The 16,446-nt window shown below is 40.6% G+C and overlaps 1 protein-coding gene across 3 annotated transcripts in view; it reads right to left on the bottom strand.

Annotated features, from left to right (window-relative positions):
• Positions 1-2,118: 2,118 nt before the first annotated feature.
• Positions 2,119-16,446, bottom strand: part of KLHL15 (kelch like family member 15) — a 34,048-nt gene continuing 19,720 nt past the window's right edge. For all 3 annotated transcript variants that reach the window (XM_058658439.1, XM_058658438.1, XM_058658437.1), the window contains one exon: positions 2,119-7,411. In XM_058658439.1, the coding sequence (XP_058514422.1) occupies positions 6,302-7,411 (1,110 nt within the window). In that variant the 3' untranslated portion in view covers positions 2,119-6,301. The remainder of the gene's footprint in view (positions 7,412-16,446) is intronic.

Below are 16,446 nucleotides of genomic sequence, written 5' to 3'. Positions count from 1 at the left end.
AACTGAATGGGAAGTGGGGCTGCCAGGATTAGAACCGGCGCCCATATGAGATCTCGATGTGTTCAAGGCAAGGACTTTAGCTGCTAGGCCACGGCACCGGGCCCATTTTCTGTTGTTTTTTTTAAATTACTTTTTCACGGGCAGAAAAAGAGTAAGGACAGAGCTTCCATTCACTAGCTCACCCCTTGGATATCCACAATGTTAGGGCTGGACTGGGAGCAGAATCAACAGCTCATTCCAGGTCTCCCACTTGGGTGGCACGTATCATCACAGCTGCCTCCAGTATCCAGTAGGCAGGAAGTTGGCTCAGGAGCTCACTCTGATATGGGACACAGCAGCTTAACTGCTTGAATACCTGCTTCTTCACTAATTTTCATTTTTAAGCCTGGATACCGAGGAACCACTGAGAAGTCAGCATGGCTTACTATTCTGCCAATGATTGGTCGGTTTTGCTTACACCCCTTGATTTGAGCCAGTACAGCCTCTACCTTTTGCTGATGAAAAATGTCTGGCATGGGAAATGTATTCAAAGTCTGAGCTACTTCCAAGACTCTTGTAGCTTTCCTTGTTTGCAATGCTTCATAACTGGCCAATGACAAGCAGCTTGGGAGGTCCTCTTAGGTCTCTCCTTAGGTGTTAAGAATGCTGTGCATGACCACAGCCTTCTGGATCACCAGGGATAATGCAGCATCATATCAAAGGCAGCTGTCTTATTTCAACAATCTCCCTATTAAAATGCTGACTACCCTGCCCTGTCTGCTGCTATCACCGATCAGCAGACTGAAAGTCACCAATCAGGAGACTTTAAGTTAGGTGCAAGTTTGGCCACAGGGAAATCTAGGATTCTCCACACGATTCTAACTAAAGCCAGCCCCTTCCCAGGGCTCTGGCAAAACTTCTGTGACCTGGAGCTCAAGGAATGGGAGTTTGAGTGGGAGTAATCCTAGGCTACATTACATAATTCCACTTTTCTTATTGAAGTTCAATAGACTTTATTGAACAAACACATTTGAGCTTGTTGTGGGACTTTGTAAAAAATTTCCAGACTATTAAACTCTTTTGTGACAAGACTTATCTTGCATTTTAGGGAAAATTGCTGAGCTCCTTGCTTAACCATTCTAGAAATCTCACTCCTTATACCACATCAGGATGCACAAATTATTCAAGTTCATACTATTCCTAGGCAAAGGTGGCATCTTCCTTGCAACATAAAATCTCCAAGGTAGTGAATGTCATTTCAATGTGGAAACTGGACCTGTAGAAGTTCTGTTATGTGGACCAAAGTTCCTGATGTAGTGGCCCTCTCTACCTGTTTTTTATGAACCTGTTTCACTTGGCTGCTTTCACCACCCACCTGGGCAGGCTCTCTGCCTTCTGGGGGCCAGGGAACTTGTGCTGGGGCCAGGGCTGGTGGAGTGGACCTGGGGACTTGTGCATGTGCTTAGGTCCCCGGTGGGCAAACAGGTAGGCATGCTGTGCGGGTAGGCCATGCTTGTGCTTTAGGTCCCAGATGGGTTTGGGGGTAGGGCTCCAGGCCAGCACATGTGCCAGAAGACCGGGTCTGGGGATCTGCGCATGCCCTGGGGTCAAGGGCTCCAAGCCAACATGCCACCCCGATGAAGGACCTGAGTGGGGAACCCATGTGCTCCCGAGCACGGGGCCACTGGATTGCTTAGGGAAGGGGGCATGGGATGTAAGGAAGGGGAGACCACTGAGGGAGGATGTTGCAAGCAAAGAAAGACTTCTGGGGGACTTCCACCGATAAGGCCACCGTACTTATAGGTAAACAAGGGGGCTGTGAATGAGTAGTTTTGAGGAGGGAAACTGGAGGACCTTTCTGGGTTACACCAACGCACCAACTGACGTGGGAGACCTGAGCTGGGCTAGTTAGCATTGGCCATTGCCAACCACCACCCAAGAATCGGGTGTGGGGTGGGCTGGGGCACAATATCCACCAGCACACAAAGGTCAAGACAGAGATGGACTACGCTGGGGTAAGGGTCGAGCAAATGCTGGTACATGAGAGATCTGGGACTGGGAGCAGACCTGCTGGTGGAACTTGAGGAATTCCCCTAGTAGGCATTAGCTCTCACTGGTGAGCACTACATAAAGACAATAATCAGAGATAAAGAAGTACATTTTAAAGATGAAAAATATTTTATTTAAACTTTTCTTCATAAACACTTTTAACATTTTTTTTTTCAATTTAAAAACAGAATGGATAGCATAAACATGTTTGAATAGATTATATCCACGGCTTGGGAAAAAATTACCTGACAAAAATGTAAAGGCTTTCAAAACATGTATAAAAGGCAAACCTTAAATTATTCTAAGACTTTTATATCGGCCCTAGGATTATTTGACTACTGGCCCAAAATGTACCTAAAGGTGAAAATATTTTTCTATAGACAAAGTATGCCCAAGGGCATATACAAGTTAGGTAGAAAATAACCTCTCTGATCACCTCACTGGAACGTTCCTTCAAAAATCTAACACCTAATTGTTACTGGTGTACTGGTTCATAAAATTTTTAATGCAACTGTTCCCAAAGGCGTAAAATGAAAACCCCAAGAACATTAAGGGGGGGGAACAAAGCTGATGGTATTCTCAGTCTTACTAGGGTAATATTGAAGTTCTACTGGTGTACTGAGAGGATATGATCCCCATGAATTTTATCTATTCCAGTCTATGCCTACTGAATATTTATACTCTTGGTAAACTAATTTCTCAGAACTTTTCATTTTTAAGATAAATCTCTTTTTTAGAAGATATTTATTCCCAAACCAACTCTAAATGCAACTGAACAAATGTATGCTGTCTAAAAACGTTCAGAATAGAAAAGGAAAAATCAAAAATGTAGAGTAGGCAAACAGGAAAACTGGCACTAGCAGTTTTACTGCCATATAGCCCTCAATTAAATCTAATTTACATTATTATATATGCTGTGTTTTACTTCAGTCTAAAACTTTAAATTATGTATTCTCAAAAAGAGCTAGTCTCTTCTGAGATAGCTTATAAACTGAAATAACAACTTATATTATAAACTGAAATGTTATGACCTACACCCACATATACATATATAAAAATAGTCCCACTGAACGTTTGACATGTTTAGATTATGCAGCTCAAATAATTTGTTATAAAATATTTAAAGCTTAGTTTCATGTAGTTAAGACAAAACTCTCCATTTTTACCACTTCTCCCTACACAAACAATGTGTGTCCTTTACAATGACTCACATAGGCTTCCCAAAATGAGGTGTCCAAAGGTGCTGCTTTAGAAAAGGGTAAGTCAAGGGCTCAGTCAGTATTTCACAAATGAGAATAACACTCATAAAAGAGCAGAGTAATGAGCACACATAGAAAGCTGTCTCAGGAAACACTATTCTACTCATTAAGCTTTGCTTCTAAAAAAAACCACTAACATCTCTTCCAGTACAAACCCTTCAATGTGAGAATCTTGCATTTGATGAAAAGACTGTAATGCAAAGATTTTCTTCAAAATCAAAACTTACAAGGTCAAAGACATGGAAGAGAACCAATGGTTTTAATTAAGATGCAATTAATGAGGATCAGCTATTTTTGTCAAGTCTGGCATTTAAAATGTAAAGTAAAAGAAAGAGCACAAGAGTTATTCTGTGGAGTTTCAAATCTCTTAATGAATTTTGAAATAACTATTTTGAGCACATACAATGCATATAAACACAAATGGTTCCAAATGAAGCACACAAAAAATGAAGTTGAAAAGTTCTTTGAAAAAATGTCCATAGTTTAGTATAACAAAAATAAATCTCTTGCAGCAATTAAACCATAGTCTTAAAGGGAATGTACGTTAATCATGGATTTAAAAGAACCTAAATTAGAACTACCTATAAACAGAAAAAAATTTTCATACATTCAGAACCCAAGCCACAGCAACTATTCTTAAAGCTCAAAACTGATCACAGCTAACATCAGGTCAGACATGACTTATGTGAAGCTGAATCCAGAGTTAGTTCAAGTTAAAATTTCACAAAATTCTATGAGACATGAACTTTGATTTGGCCTTATGTCTTTACTACGGAAAACCAAGAAAATTCAATTTTTGACTCAGATGTGACTCTAACTAGTGCTATAAACTGCCATCTAAGCCATTAGAGAGAACCACCACTGGAGTGTCAAGCTTTCAATATGGAACCCTGTCTGAGGGTGCTTTCTCGATCTTTTCCAGCCAGATATCAAAGAGGAAAATAATGAAGAAATGATTCTCTTTAAAGCAAGACAGCACATATTCAAAATCTTAAATGCACTAATGTAGTAGGAAAAACAGTTAAATGGTTAACCGAATCTGTAATTTCCAAAAGTAATGAAATCAAAAAGTATTTGTAAATGTATAAAAAAAATTTTGACCCACACTGCTATGGGAAATAAGATCAAATTGTATTTCTAGAAACTGTAGGTAAAATGAAAGATCACTTAACAAAACATTAAGTCTCATACATAAGGAAAGTATTACTGACTTTTCTGAAACTAATATTAAGGATATTTCTCTTTCAAAAGCTACTTGTGTACCTGGTTGTGCTTCTGAAACTCAAATGTCTTCAGTTAATGGAGTTTTAAAATCAGCTTTTATTAACATAGGGAAAAAAAAGTCTTCACATTTCCACTTCAGGCTTATGTGTATGTTCAATGTTGGGAGCAGCAAAATAAAACAAAAAAACAAAAAAAGGAAGAAGGAAACAAAAAGAACGCTAGAAACTAGAAAATGTATACAACAGCAGCCATTTAGAAGGCATTGCAATATTGCACCAACGTCCTAGCATCTGGCAAGTTCTGCCAGTGTGGATCTAGTCTGTATCACATATAGACTACTCTGGAGAAAATGGCATCAATTGGAATGATCCATCCCCAGGTTTTTCTTACTGAATTTAGTCAACTCTCTTTCCCTTCTTACCTACAGAGTTGCAAGGTGCAGCTAATTCTAAAATACTTTTAAACAGCATTTTTGTTTCACTCTGAACTTTGTGGTTACTATCCTTCATGCTAGTAGCTTTCAGTAAATAAAGTCAAATCTGAGGGCTTATGTGCTTAGTGCCGCTGGGTATTTTTGCATGATAATTCTTATGAAATAAACATGTAGACAATAACATTATAATTCTTACTTCTAAATCAAAACTGAGCTTAAATTTTCTAAGAGTTGCTACCTTCCATCCAATAACAGATGCAGCAGCCTTAATGAATGGAAAGAATGGGGGTTGCACTTATTTTCAAGGAGCCTTTATTTAGGAGTCTGGTATTACCTAAATTCTCTTTAAAAGTGCTTGTACATTGCAGGGTCAGAGCTTGTCAAATACGACTCCGATTTTCACTATAAATGGGGCAATGTTAAACGGATTGCAAAGAAAAAAACATTTTCAAAAAAAAAGATACATCGATAAGGAACACTAAAACATGATTTTGGAAACAAAATGCAAAATACTAGTTTTCATAAATCCATACATGTTTCAGAAATACAAGGAGCACTAATATTACTGAATCAGTATGGACTAAAGTTAGACTACTTTGATATCAAATGAGGACTCCAGTTATTTTAACTTTCTGAAAATGTTAATGCACAAGACGACATTACATCTAAAATTCAACAACTATGGCGAACCGTGTGTGCGAGTGTACTAGCTTAAAAATATAGAATCCTAAAACCACACATACAAGGGATGTGCCTTATCTATAGGATGTAGGCGAGTATGGATATGCGTTCACTAACACGATGCAATTAAGAGAAGGCAGCTTAGAAATAGTGTTTTGAATATAAAAAGTTAACTTTGTAGAAAATTTATATTTTTGCATTTTCAGCAAAAAGCCATGCAAAAAGGTCAAGAGTTTTAAACATTCAAATAATAAAACTCAAAAAAACTACAGACCGAAATACACTGAAATAAATGTCAAAAAATTTCTGATAACGATAGGGACTGAAATCACATCCAGTGACACATATCGGTCTTCTCTTAGAAGATGCATGACTGCTACACTAACACCTGAAAGAAACGTTTAAAGCAGATAATCGACTTCCTAGAGAAGTGGAGCATTCTATTAAACTGCTTCTGGAAGTAGTTTCAAGAGCTAGCGCTTAGATTTAACTTATTGCATGAGTTTGAGGCCACTGGGGGGGAAAAAAAGATGCTAGCACAGAATGAGAAATTCTTACGATATTAGACCAATGGCTTTGATAGTAAAACTGGTGAGGTTTTTCTTTTATGTTTGTTAACTACTTTATCACAAACAAAAGCTTTGTTTGCCTTTGTTTTTCAAGAGGAAAGATGTGTTTAGTTGCAACGTCTGACTTCATCCAGTACGTAGTCCGGAAAATGCAGGTTGCACACTTGTAAACCATCCAGCTTGCAGGGCATTCGAGGGTACTCATCCTCCTTCCATTTGTTTTCATCCGGATCAAATGTAAGAATGGAATCACTGTAATGACCGTTATAGCAAAGGCCTCCGAGAACCATTATTTGCTTGTCCAGCACAGTCACACCATGGCCACTTCTACCAATCGGCATGGATGCCAGGATGGTCCACTGATCAGTCTCTGGGTTGTATACTTCTGTAGAAGGGCATCCCTGAGATTCAAAAGAGGCCCTCAAGATCACACAGACACCACCGAAGACATAAAGCTTGCCATTGTAAGAGATCATCTTGTGAAAGCATCTCGCATAGTTCATCTTGCTCTTGTTCTCCCAACAGTTGGTAACTACTTGGGTTCTTCTGGTCCGCTGCTCTATGGTCCCTTCCTTACTGGGGTCAAACACGCACACTTGCTTGGAGGTGGAAGATGAGGTGATTCCACCAGTGATGAACAACTTGTTATTGAGCACTGTCCCTTCATGTCCATATTTGTTAACTGGATATGGATCCACAAATTCCCATTTATCATTGGTGATGTCATATCTCTCTGTTGAATAGAAAGTCTCATCTCTGGTTCGGCCTGCTACAGCATAAATGAATTTGCCAATAACACCAACTGCAAATTCTGAACGTGGGACAGACATGTCCGCCATTCGTAGCCAAGAATTTTGTCTTGGGTCATATCTGAACACTTTGGAAGAAGCATGGAATTCACCATCTGGACCTAGCTCTTCCCCACCTAACAGAAAAACAAAATTGTTGACAATAGCAAGGCAGTCTGGCCGCAGAGGTACCTGAGGGCCTTCCAGCTCCCACCACACTCTTGGTTTCTTTAAGAGAAGGATTTTACTGTTAACCATGCTATGTCCGATCATTCCTCGGAATACTGTAGTTTGGGGTTTGGCAGAACGAATACGGCTGGACTTCATGTCCAACAGAGGCTGCTGGTGAACATTCTGAAAGTAATTCAGTGCTTGGTCAACTTCATAGCGCAGCTGTCGTGAGTATCTGTAGAATTCTGATGTTTTAACCTAAAAATGCAAGCAAAACCAAGCAAAAGAATTCAAGCAAAAATATCAACAGCAGACAAAACAAAGCCCAGTAAGCCGATTAGGATATTATAATAGGCCCATTTTGCCGGTAAAATAATTAATTTTCCTTTGTCTTCTACGAAGTTTTACTGTATTTATTTTTATAATTTGCATTTACAGTAATTTTGTACATTCCAAGCTCTTAAAAGTAAACAAGTGGGGCTTGGCAGCGTGGTCTAGTGGCTAAGGTCCTCGCCTTGATCCCATATGGCCGCTGGTTCTAATCCCGGCAGCTCCACTTCCTCTCTATCTCTCCTCCTCTCAGTGTATCTGACTTTGTAATAAAAAAATAAAATAAATCTAAAAAAAAAAAAAAAAAAAAAAGAAACATATCTTTAAAAAAAAAAAAAAAAAAAGTAAACAAGTGATTTTCAGGCGCAAGTTAATTTCTAGCAGGAGGAAATTGTCTAGCAACGTTACGAGGCACCTATTATACATCGGGCTATGGCCTACAAGAGAAGACAAACAGGTGGCTTTACAGTATAGGAAATCAAGGAGGCAGTTTTCCTAACCACAAGTAACACTGTAAACTAACTATGACCAAAAACTCTGAGGAGTTAAGTCAGTGAGTCAAGTGACAATTCAATTCAATTACATGCAAAATTTCCATTAGTGCTTTTTTTTTTGAAGATTTTTTTTTTTTTTGGAGAGAGAAAGAGTGAAGATTGATCTATCCTCTGGTGGAATCCCCAAATGGCCTTTATGGCCAGAGTTGTGGCAGTCAAAGATAGGAGCCAGGAACAACTTCTTGGTTCCCCACATGGGTGCAGGGGACCCAAGCAGCTAGGCCATCCTCTGCTGTTTTCCCAGATCATTAGCAGGGAGCTGGACTGGAAGCAGAGCAGCCAGGATTCTGGCTGGAACACATATGGGATGCTGGTACTGCAGGTGGTGATCCCTGCCTTAGCTTTTTGCATAAACAATTTGGTCCGGTATTATGAACTCACACTGTAGCAATACAGTAGACAAGAACAAACTTCATTTTTCGTTTTGCTTTTGGAGCTGGAACTACCTAATTATGATGATCAACAAGACCTTATGAAGTCATTTTAAGTATCGTGCTAGTAAGCACAATGGGGAACTATAATCCAATTCCTGAAATAACTTAGAATAACTTTGGGTCGAGCTGGGTGCAATGGCTCAATTGATTAATCCTTCATCACCAAGTGCCAGGATCACATGAGTGTCGGTTCATGTCCCAGCTGCTCCACTTCCCATCCAGCTCCCTGCTTAGTCTGTAAAAGCAGTAGAGAATTGCCCAAAGTTTTGGGAACCTGCACACACAAGCGAAACCTGAAGAAGCTTCTGGCCCCGGGATTCAAACTGGCTCAGCTTTGGCTACAATGGCTATTTGGGGAATGAGCCAGCAAATACAAGATCTGTTCTCCTTCACTCTGTAAATCTGCCTTTCCAGTAAAAATCAATTTTAAAAAAAGAACAAGGGGTCTGGCGTGGTAGCTTAGTGGCTAAAGTCCTCTCCTTGCATGTTCCAGGATTCCCATATAGACACCGGTTCATATCCCAGCTGCTTCACTTCCCATCCTGCTCCCTGCTTGTGACCTGGGAAAGCAATGGAGTACAGCCCAATGCCTTAGAACTCTGCACTTGTGTGGGAGATCCGGAAGAAACTCCTGGCTTCAGACTGACTTAGCTCTGGTCATTGCAGTCATTGATTGAGTGAACCAACAGATGGAAGATCTGTCACTCCTTCTCTCTGTAAATCTGACTTCCCAACAAAATCTTTAAAAAAATAAAATTTAAAAAAAGAATGAGAATCCTTTTCTGCTACATTCTGTTCTATAAACTGTCTCTGTCTCAATTTCTGATGGACCTGTAAAAGCTGAAAGGCAACACTCTGGAAGTCATCAAGAATCATAAACCTCAAATTAAATATTTAAGTGTCTTCTGTGCACAGCCAGTGGTCTGAGAGCTACACAGGTTTTCAAGTGATAAAATCGACTCCAGCATAGTAATTAAGCATCGTATCAAGCAGTCCCGTATGGTGATTAGAATTCAGTTCAGGAAACTTTTGACTTTCATACACAGAAGCTGTGGTCCTGGGCATGTAACTTAATATCCTTAAACCAGTTTCTTCATCTGTATTACTAGAGTACCAACAGCACCAAGAGCACTCATCCTAACCTTAGGACGAATCAGATGATGTATGTGGGAAGGAGTTAGTGTAGTGCCTGCCATGTAGCAGTATGCAAACAGTATTAGCCGGCATGATCTGGTATTACTGACTGGAGGATTATCTGCAAGAGTGACTAAGCTTAAATTGATGCATCTGATAACATGCTTTTTGATGTGTGTAACAATTTAGTCTTTGAGAAAGTAGAAGAGATGAGAGAAATTATTAGTTTGGATTTAATATTCACTAAGGAAAAAACATGATTGGTAATACACAAGCAGGAAAAAGCTTTAGAGAAAGCAGCCATATTATCTGGAGAAAAAGAAAGGAACAATGCTGCACATATTGGACAGGCAGATTTCAGGTTTTTCAAAGGAAAAATAGGATCAACTCCAAGATCAGAAACCATAAGAAAACTTGAGAAGGCTCGGAGGTTCTAAAAGCATAATGCTGACTGCATAATTGCAAAACACACTGATGACAGGAAGAAAAGGAGAAAGTATCTTAAAAAAAATCTAACATACTGCACAAAACCTTCTGGAATTCAGATGTTAGAAAATCACAACAGATGGCAAAAAATAGGCACATAAAACAAGTATTACAAAGAATGAAATGGAGCTGTACTAATATAGTGAATAAGGCTAAAGCCTCAAGAGATAAGATGACTTTAAAAGGTACTAGACACTGAAGATACAGGATTTTAGATGTTAAGGGACAAAGTGATGAAGTCCCCTGGAAAAGACAGTTAATACAGTAACACACGACAGAGACACACAGCACTCAGCACTCCTACTGCCTCATTCCTGCTCTCAGTTAAGAATGTCTTATTCTTCCTAATCTGCAGTTCAAATATGTGTACTAATTATACCGGGGCCAGTGCCACGGCTCAACAGGCTAATCCTCCACCTGCAACTCTCAGCATCCCACATGAGCACCAGTTTGTGTCCCAGTGGCTCTACTTCCCATCCAACTCACTGTTTGTGGCCTGGGAGAGCAGTGGAGGATGGCCCAAATCTCTGCACCTTTGTACACCCATGTGGGAGATCAAGAGGCTCTTAGCTTCAGAATGGTTCAGCTCTAGCCATTGCAACCAAGGAAAGTGAACCAACAGATGGAAGATTTTTCTCTCTCTCCTCCTCTCTGTAAATCTGCCTTCCCAATAGAAATAAATAAATCTTTACAAAATAAATATACATATGTACTAATTATAAAATAAATTCAAGAAAGTTGAAGTAAAAAAGATATACTTGCTGGTTATTCTCACCAAGTTTGACATAAAATCTCACAAGTCATGACCTATGATCCTGACAGGCTTCCAAGACAAGGTTGACACTTCATGTCTTTTCGTTATTACATCTGCTTTCTATAACCCGTGTGGCATGATGAGAAATGAGGGAGGACTAAAAGCCAGAACTACTATCCAACCACAGCTGTTAGCCTCAGGTGGATCCTGGAGTGTTAAATAGTTAGCACTTGAAAGTAAGAAAGCAGCCAACAGATTCACCATGTAATGCCAAGACTGACCCTGTAGGCTAATTTTCCATGATGTAATTTCATCACTAGTAGAGAATTCGAGAATATGCAAAGTAGTAAGTTGAACCATGAAACAGGAGGGAGTTCAAACTATCTGAAATGTATTTGGGAAGTAGAATGAGTAATAGGAGACCCACAGTTTTTTTTTTTATCACGTTCCAGGGTTCTACAATTGTCTCAATATGAATCAAGAGGATATTGCAGCTTTAGGAGCTAATATCTTGGAATGAATTAAGAGTAGATAATTTCACTCTCTCCATTCAGTGAAAACCACACTACTCAGCCAGTATTCACTTCCGTCATCGCACTTCAAAATACACACTGACAATGTGGACCACATCCACCATACAGTGAAGAATGGTCAAATGGATGAAAAACATTTTAAACTAACAGAGTACTGAGGAGAACACCAACTTTTCAGGACCAGTAGGGGGAATTTGGAAATTTTTAGGCCAATATAAGAAAAAGCTGTGTAATCAGAATTTTCAAGATAGAAGATGCTCATTATCAGTAGACCATTGGATAAACTCTAGTATACATTATAGTCATTAAAAAGGTTAATCAGCAGATGGAAGATCTGTCTTTCCTTTTCTCTGTAAATCTTATCTGCCTTTCCAATAAAAATTTTTAAAAATCTTTTTTAAAAAATCATGCGTAGAACTCAATAAAGCTTATGTTGCTTTAGATGAAAGTAAGTCATAATTTAAAAGGTTAAGTACAAAATGACTTTAATTAATCCCTTTGTCCTGAAAAACTGAAGTAATGATGAAGGCTCTGCACACTCATCCGGGCTAACAGCAAATCCTTCTGGTTAATGCTGTAATTACAGTCCTCCCTCAGTATCAAAGGCCTCTTACAACTGTTCAAGTTCTTGATATAAAACGATATTGGCCTATGACCCAGAAACACCTTGTCACATATTTTTCTAAAGTTATCTATTACTTTTTAAAAAAAAAAAACATTTATTCATTCTATTACAGCCAGATATACACAGAGACAGAGAGCAAGATCTTCCGTCCAATGATTCATTCCCCAAGTGAGCCGCAACGGGCCGATGCACGCCGATCCGATGCAGGGAACCCGGAACCTCCTCTGGGTCTCCCACGCGAGTGCAGGGTCCCAATGCATTGGGCCATCCTCAACTGCTTTCCCAGGCCACAAGCAGGGAGCTGGATGGGAAATGGAGCTGCCGGGATTAGAACCGGCGCCCATATGGGATCCCGGGCCCTCAAGGCGAGGACTCCAGCCGCCAGGCCACGGCGCCGGGCCCCATCTATTACTTTTGAGGGGGCTCCAAAAAGTTCATGGAAAAACAGAATCAACAGATAACATGAATTTTCTGCAAACTTTTTCAAACCATTGTATTTCTAATACAATATAAATGCCGGTTAAACTGCTACACAGTATAGCTTAGGAAAAAATTTAAAAAAAAGATTTTTTTTTTTTTGGAGACAGTCTCAATCTGAGGTTGGCTGAATCCACAGATGTGGATGTGCAATGTAACACATATGGAATCTGCAGATGTGAATGACTGTACACTGTACATGTATCAAAGCACAGATCAAATTTTAATAAGAATTTATCCATTCTTTCCTCCACAAGCAGACAAAAGTCTAAAGAATTAACTTGAATTGCAGAACTAAAGTGACCAGGACAAACAGCAGCAAGAAAACAGTCACAGCATAGTTTGCTAACTTTTCCATTCCCGCAACTGTAAGAACTATATGAGAGGCAGCACTCTGGGGCAGGGGGCAGAACCACCACTTGTGACAGTGGCATCCTCTACATGAACACCAGTTTAAGTCTGTGCCAATATGGTTCTCACCAGCTTCCTGCTAATGAATGCACCTGGGAAGGCAGTGGCTCATGGTCCAAGGCCTTGGACCCCTGACATTGAAGTGGGAGACCCAACTGAGTTCCTGACTTCAGCCTGGCCCAGACCTGACTGTTGTAGACATTAGGGGAATGAATCAGTTAATGGAAGACCTCTCGCTGCTCCTCCTCTCTGCACACTTCCTTTCAAATAGATGAATCTTTTTAAAAAATATGCTCATTTCCTTCCAACTTCAGTGCCATAGGAATAGCACTATTTAGTAACTGTACAAATGTAAAAGAAATATATTTTTAAAAAAGACTTAAGAGCATCTATTACTGTTATACTAATATTTAGATAGCGCAACTAAGGTCTACAACTCACAACTTACGAGGAATTCTTTTCCCATTTATGGAAATATGATCAACTGTGTAAATATTTATAAATATGCTAGAGCATGAAAGTCAAATAATAGGTTTAATCCTAAAATTACCTGCTGAATGAGCAATGCTTACCTGTGACACGTATGGGTCTGTCTGGATAAATAACAAACCTGAAAATCAAAATGTTAAAACCTAAAATCTAAATATTTCCTCTTTTTTCTTTTCCTGCTCCTAATCTTTCCTACAGTTATTTCCAGACTTCTTTAATCCTTTTCCATTTCTGGTTATCATTTGGTTTGCCGTACCCTATTAAAAAGATGTTTGCTGCGCCCGGTGCAGCAGCCTAGCAGCTAAAGTCCTCGCCTTGAACGCCCTGGGATCCCATATGGGCGCCGGTTCTAATCCCGGCAGCTCCACTTCCCATCCAGCTCCCCGCTTTGTAGCCTGGGAAAGCAGTTGAGGACAGCCCAAAGCCTTGGGACCCTGCACCCACATGGAAAAACTGGAAGAGGCTCCTGGCTTTGGATCAGCTCAGCTCTGGCCATTGTGGCCGCTAGGGGATGGAGTATCTTCAATGGGTGGAATATCTTCTCTGTCTCTCCTCCACTCTGTGTATCTGACTTCCCAATAAAAATAAATTTACCAAAAAAAAAAAAAGATGTTTGCCTTTTACTCATGTCAACCTGTCTCCATTCCCTGCAGTCTTGCTGAATCTCTAGTTCCTCTAGGCTTGCTTTCTTTCACCTGAAGGGACAATCAGCAAGTCAGAGCAGTTTCACTTTCATTAGCTTCCAGTCTGCTTACCTGAGCCCTAAGGTGCTCTCTTTCTCAGGGCAGCCCCACCCCTAGATCCCTCTTCAAGAACCGCGGAGCCTGGGCTGAGAGCAAGGCCCCCACAGCAAGTCCCTTGCTCAACAGCTGCAGCCCCAAAAGCAGACGACTTCACAGGGGAAGAACAACGTAGGTAATCTTTACTGACTGCACATATGTTAATTAAAAATCCTCCGGGTCCATGGGGTCTGGGAGGAGGGGTCAGCACAAATCAGAATGACACAGAAAGACATTAACTGTGAAAGTACACTTAACCCACTGACCTACTTTTCAACAGCAAACCTGCTCCTCTCTGCTTTTACTCCAAGGGGCAAATGAGCTAATTGTTAAGCAATTTCAGATTCTAGCTGCACAAGTACAATATCCAAAGAGAATTTTAATTAAAAAAAAGTCTAGCTTATCAAATATTCTAATCAAATTTCACATTTAAAATAAGCATTGCTATCTTATCAATACATTTTTCACTGTCAAAATCCTGCTGTGTCTCATGTACCTCTAGAACTGAGTGCTAAAGGGAGCGTTCCATTTATTTCTCTAAATTTAGCCACTTCTAGCTAAAGTCAACAAATACAAATAAACTTTTTTCAACAGTTTTGGGGGACGGCATGCTGGCTCAACTGGCTAATCGGATCCTGCTAGCACCAGGATCCTATATGGGCACTGATTCACATCCCAGCTGCTCCATCCGGCTCCCTGCTTGTGGCCTGGGAAAGCAGTCGAGGACGGCCCAAAGCCTTGGGACCCTGCACCCGCATGGGAGACCTGGAAGAAGCTCCAGGCTCCTGGCTTCAGATTGGCCCAGCTCCAGCCGTTGCGGCCACTTGGGGGAGTGAACCAGCAGATGGAGGATCTTTCTGTCTTGCCTTCTCGCCATAAATCTGCCTTTCCAACAAAAATAAAAGTAGCTAACCTGTGGTAACACTTGCTGGACAGAAATTTTCATCATCCAAGTGTGAGATTATTCAAAACATGTTCTAGTGCCTGGGGCAAGGAATTCTGCAGGATGCCCTACACTGCAGAGGGAAATCTACCCAGGCAATGTCCTTACCATGTGGGTTGTACTTCAATTAACTAAAGTATCACCCTCTTCCTCCTAAACATGTGATACCATTAATATCAACAGGTGTCCTTAGATGTCATGGACCACTGTGAATGCTACATAAATCAACTCTGGTAACAGAAAAAATATTTAGTAGATTAGCAGTGGTGACCAGTTTTGAGAGGTACTAATTGCTTTTAAAATGCTTTAACTTATTTAAAAAGCAGAGTTACGGAAAGGGGAGGAGGAACAGAGAAAGACAAAGAATCTTTCATCTGCTGGTTCACTCTCAAGAGGCCGCAACTGCTGAGGAGCTGGGCCAAGTCAACAAGTCAGGAGCCAGGAGCTTCTTGTGGGTCTCCCATGTAGGTATATAGACCCAAGCACTTGGGGCCTCACTGCTTTCCTAGGCAAATCAGCAGGGAGCTGGATCACAAGCGAAGCAGCCAAGACTTGAACTGGCTCCCACATGGAATGTCAGTCCTGCAGGAAGAAGCAGCATAACCTGCAGTGCCACAATGCCAGTCCAGAGGTATGACTTTCTTTTGATATTATTTATTTACCTTTATTTGAAAAACTTACTTTATAGAGAAAGACGTAGAGATAAAAGACCTTCTATCTACTGGTTCACTCACCAAATGGCATCAATGGCCAGGGCTGAGCTAATTCAAAGCTAAGAGCTTCTTCCAGGTCTCCCACGTGCAAAGGACTTAGACCATTCTCCACTGCCTTCTCATAGGTAGGAAGCCTGATCAGAAGTGGGGTGCAAGCACAACAGGATTAGTCTGTTATGCCACCACATCAGCCCCCAAGGTACTATTCGCTAAGTAAAGCATACTTCAGATACTAAACTCATCATCTTTCAATTCTATCAGTTTCAAGATGAGTCCCAGACATCCCATCCCCACTTTAAAATGCAGCTCCTAAGGCAATAAATTCTGCTCAAGAAAAAAAGTATTTGGGGATCTGGCCTCATGGTATAGCAGGGAAAGTCAGCACTTGGTTCACCATATGGAACTCTGTCCCAGCTGCTCGCCACGCACTCCAGCTCCCTGCTAATGGCTTGAGAAAGCAGTGAAAATGGCCCACGTGTTAGCGCTCCTGCTGCCCATGTGGGCAATCTGGAAGCAGCTCCTGGCTTCTCTCTTCAGCCTGGCCCACTGCAGAGTGAACCAGTGGACTAAATATCTCTTTCCCTTCTCTCTTCCAAATAAATAAATAAACCTTTAAGAAAAAACAACCTTT

The sequence above is a fragment of the Ochotona princeps genome, chromosome X (genome assembly GCF_030435755.1).
Source record: "Ochotona princeps isolate mOchPri1 chromosome X, mOchPri1.hap1, whole genome shotgun sequence".
NCBI lineage: Eukaryota > Metazoa > Chordata > Mammalia > Lagomorpha > Ochotonidae > Ochotona > Ochotona princeps.
Note: the sequence above shows the minus strand (reverse complement) of the source record. Positions and strands in the feature narration are given on the sequence as shown.